Source organism: Anneissia japonica, unplaced genomic scaffold, assembly GCF_011630105.1.
Source record: "Anneissia japonica isolate Jap-2015-1 unplaced genomic scaffold, ASM1163010v1 scaffold12709_len137458_cov225, whole genome shotgun sequence".
NCBI lineage: Eukaryota > Metazoa > Echinodermata > Crinoidea > Comatulida > Comatulidae > Anneissia > Anneissia japonica.
The window spans coordinates 134,977-136,851 of NW_022710664.1; the positions used below are offsets into that span (position 1 = coordinate 134,977).

At 35.0% G+C, this 1,875-nt stretch overlaps 1 protein-coding gene across 1 annotated transcript in view; it reads left to right on the forward strand.

Annotated features, from left to right (window-relative positions):
• The window catches only part of LOC117107086 (uncharacterized MFS-type transporter C09D4.1-like), a gene marked incomplete at its 3' end in the record, with an annotated part of 4,399 nt that extends 2,773 nt beyond the window's left edge, over positions 1-1,626 (forward strand). The window contains exon 3 of the mRNA XM_033248621.1: positions 1,489-1,626. Within this exon, the coding sequence (XP_033104512.1) occupies positions 1,489-1,626 (138 nt within the window). The remainder of the gene's footprint in view (positions 1-1,488) is intronic.
• Between the last annotated feature and the right edge of the window lie 249 nt (positions 1,627-1,875).

Below are 1,875 nucleotides of genomic sequence, written 5' to 3' on the forward strand. Positions count from 1 at the left end.
TCTGCAGTCTATGTAGACTCCTTAACCAACTAGTGATTGAGGCTTTGTCGGGATTCAAATCCGATTAAAGCACTAATCTTCACACTCATGTGCATGCGCATTGGACACCACTAGTCATTGATGCATGGCAATTAACAGGGATCAATATGATACTTCTAAGCATTTGACGACAACAAGAGATCTCCGGAGAGATACTTATTTGTAATGTAATTGTACAATAGAGATATAAATAAACTAAGGTAATGCTACCTACTTCATCTTTGTGTCTTATTACATATATCAAGGACATTAGTGTTGTCCATATATAGATATATATATAATATATATATATATATATATATATATATATATATATATATATATATATATATATATGTATATATATATGTGTGTGTGTGTGTGTGTGCCTATATAATCTTATCTTATTGATATTAATAAGAATGGTGAAGAATTACAGTTTGCCTTCCAATTCGAAACTTTGAGATGGCGCTAGCAGGGACAAGGTGGGGGGGGGGGATCAGATAATTTTCGTTCCCCCTTTTTTTTTCTCCCCACACCCAAAAGAAAGAAAAACCACAATTCTTCGGGGAAAATGATATGTATTTTCAATTTGTTGGTCTTTGAATTGTTTTTATTGAATTTGTAAATATCTGAATTTTAACTATGTAATCTGTTGTTTGTACAGGGGTTGCAGACACATTCGTGCTACGGCGCATTGTTGCTGATGCAACCCCTGGACCGTTTGATGTCAAATAAATAAATGAAAAAAAAAACATATTAGTAGACTATCTATCCTCTGAAACCCCTAAATTGTCATATTTTTCGGGGGCTTCCCCGGGACCACTTTCAATACATTCATTTTGAGCGATGCCTGACCACGCCAATTTAGGGCCACTTCAGTATATTTTCCCCCTAAAATGTTGCCTTACCCCAAACTCCGCCCCACCCCACCCAGATATCAGAAGCTCGCCACCACTGTCTGCAAATGTGGGCCGCTCTCCGGGGTTTTCTGTCTAGGTTTAGATGTTTAGCTGCGTGTTAAAAGAGTGAAGAGTGTTAGTTGGAAAAGTGATTTTAAATTAGAGCGGTGTCGATTTATAGCGAGATATATAATGTATTGAGAAGAATAAATAAAATGAAATGAATTACGAACAGACGTTTAACCATGTAGGCTATTGGAAAGATTGCTTCATATATAGGCCTACTCTTCAATATCTCGTTTTTCAAATGGAACTTAATTATTCCTATTGTATATAACCTACTCCATTTTATGCTTTATAACTATTACTATCTTTTTATTATTCACTCATCTATTGTTTATGCTCAAATGTGCCTATTGATAAACGAATTGAGGACTTTTTTCTTAAATGTCCTAAATCTACTATATGATGCATAGCCTAAGTTCATAGACCTACATGATGTCAAGCGCGAGAAATAATCAAATAACATATTAATGCAATACTTTTCAACCTTTGTTTTCTTCTTTAGTGTTTGAAGCCAAGCCACCACTGCCGCCAAGTAGGTCGAGGATGAATGTCATCAAGGCAGGAAAAAATGAGAACTATTTACAATCAATAAAAGCTGTTTTACGGAACAGAAACTATGTGTTTTTTTTCATTTCATTTGGTAAGTACTATGAATGTTAAGTACCACAATAATTTTGTATTTTGATATTTTATTAGTCATTTATGAAAATACATGTGACCCATTATGGGGACTTCCAAAACCAAACAGTTTTTTTTTCTAGATATTTGGGGTAGTGACGATTGGTGGCGGTATCAGATTGAACGACTACAAAAACACGTCTCACAATATGAACAATATTGTCCCAGTTTAGCTTCTCCACCAGAGGCCATTTAGTCTCCGTCTGCATAT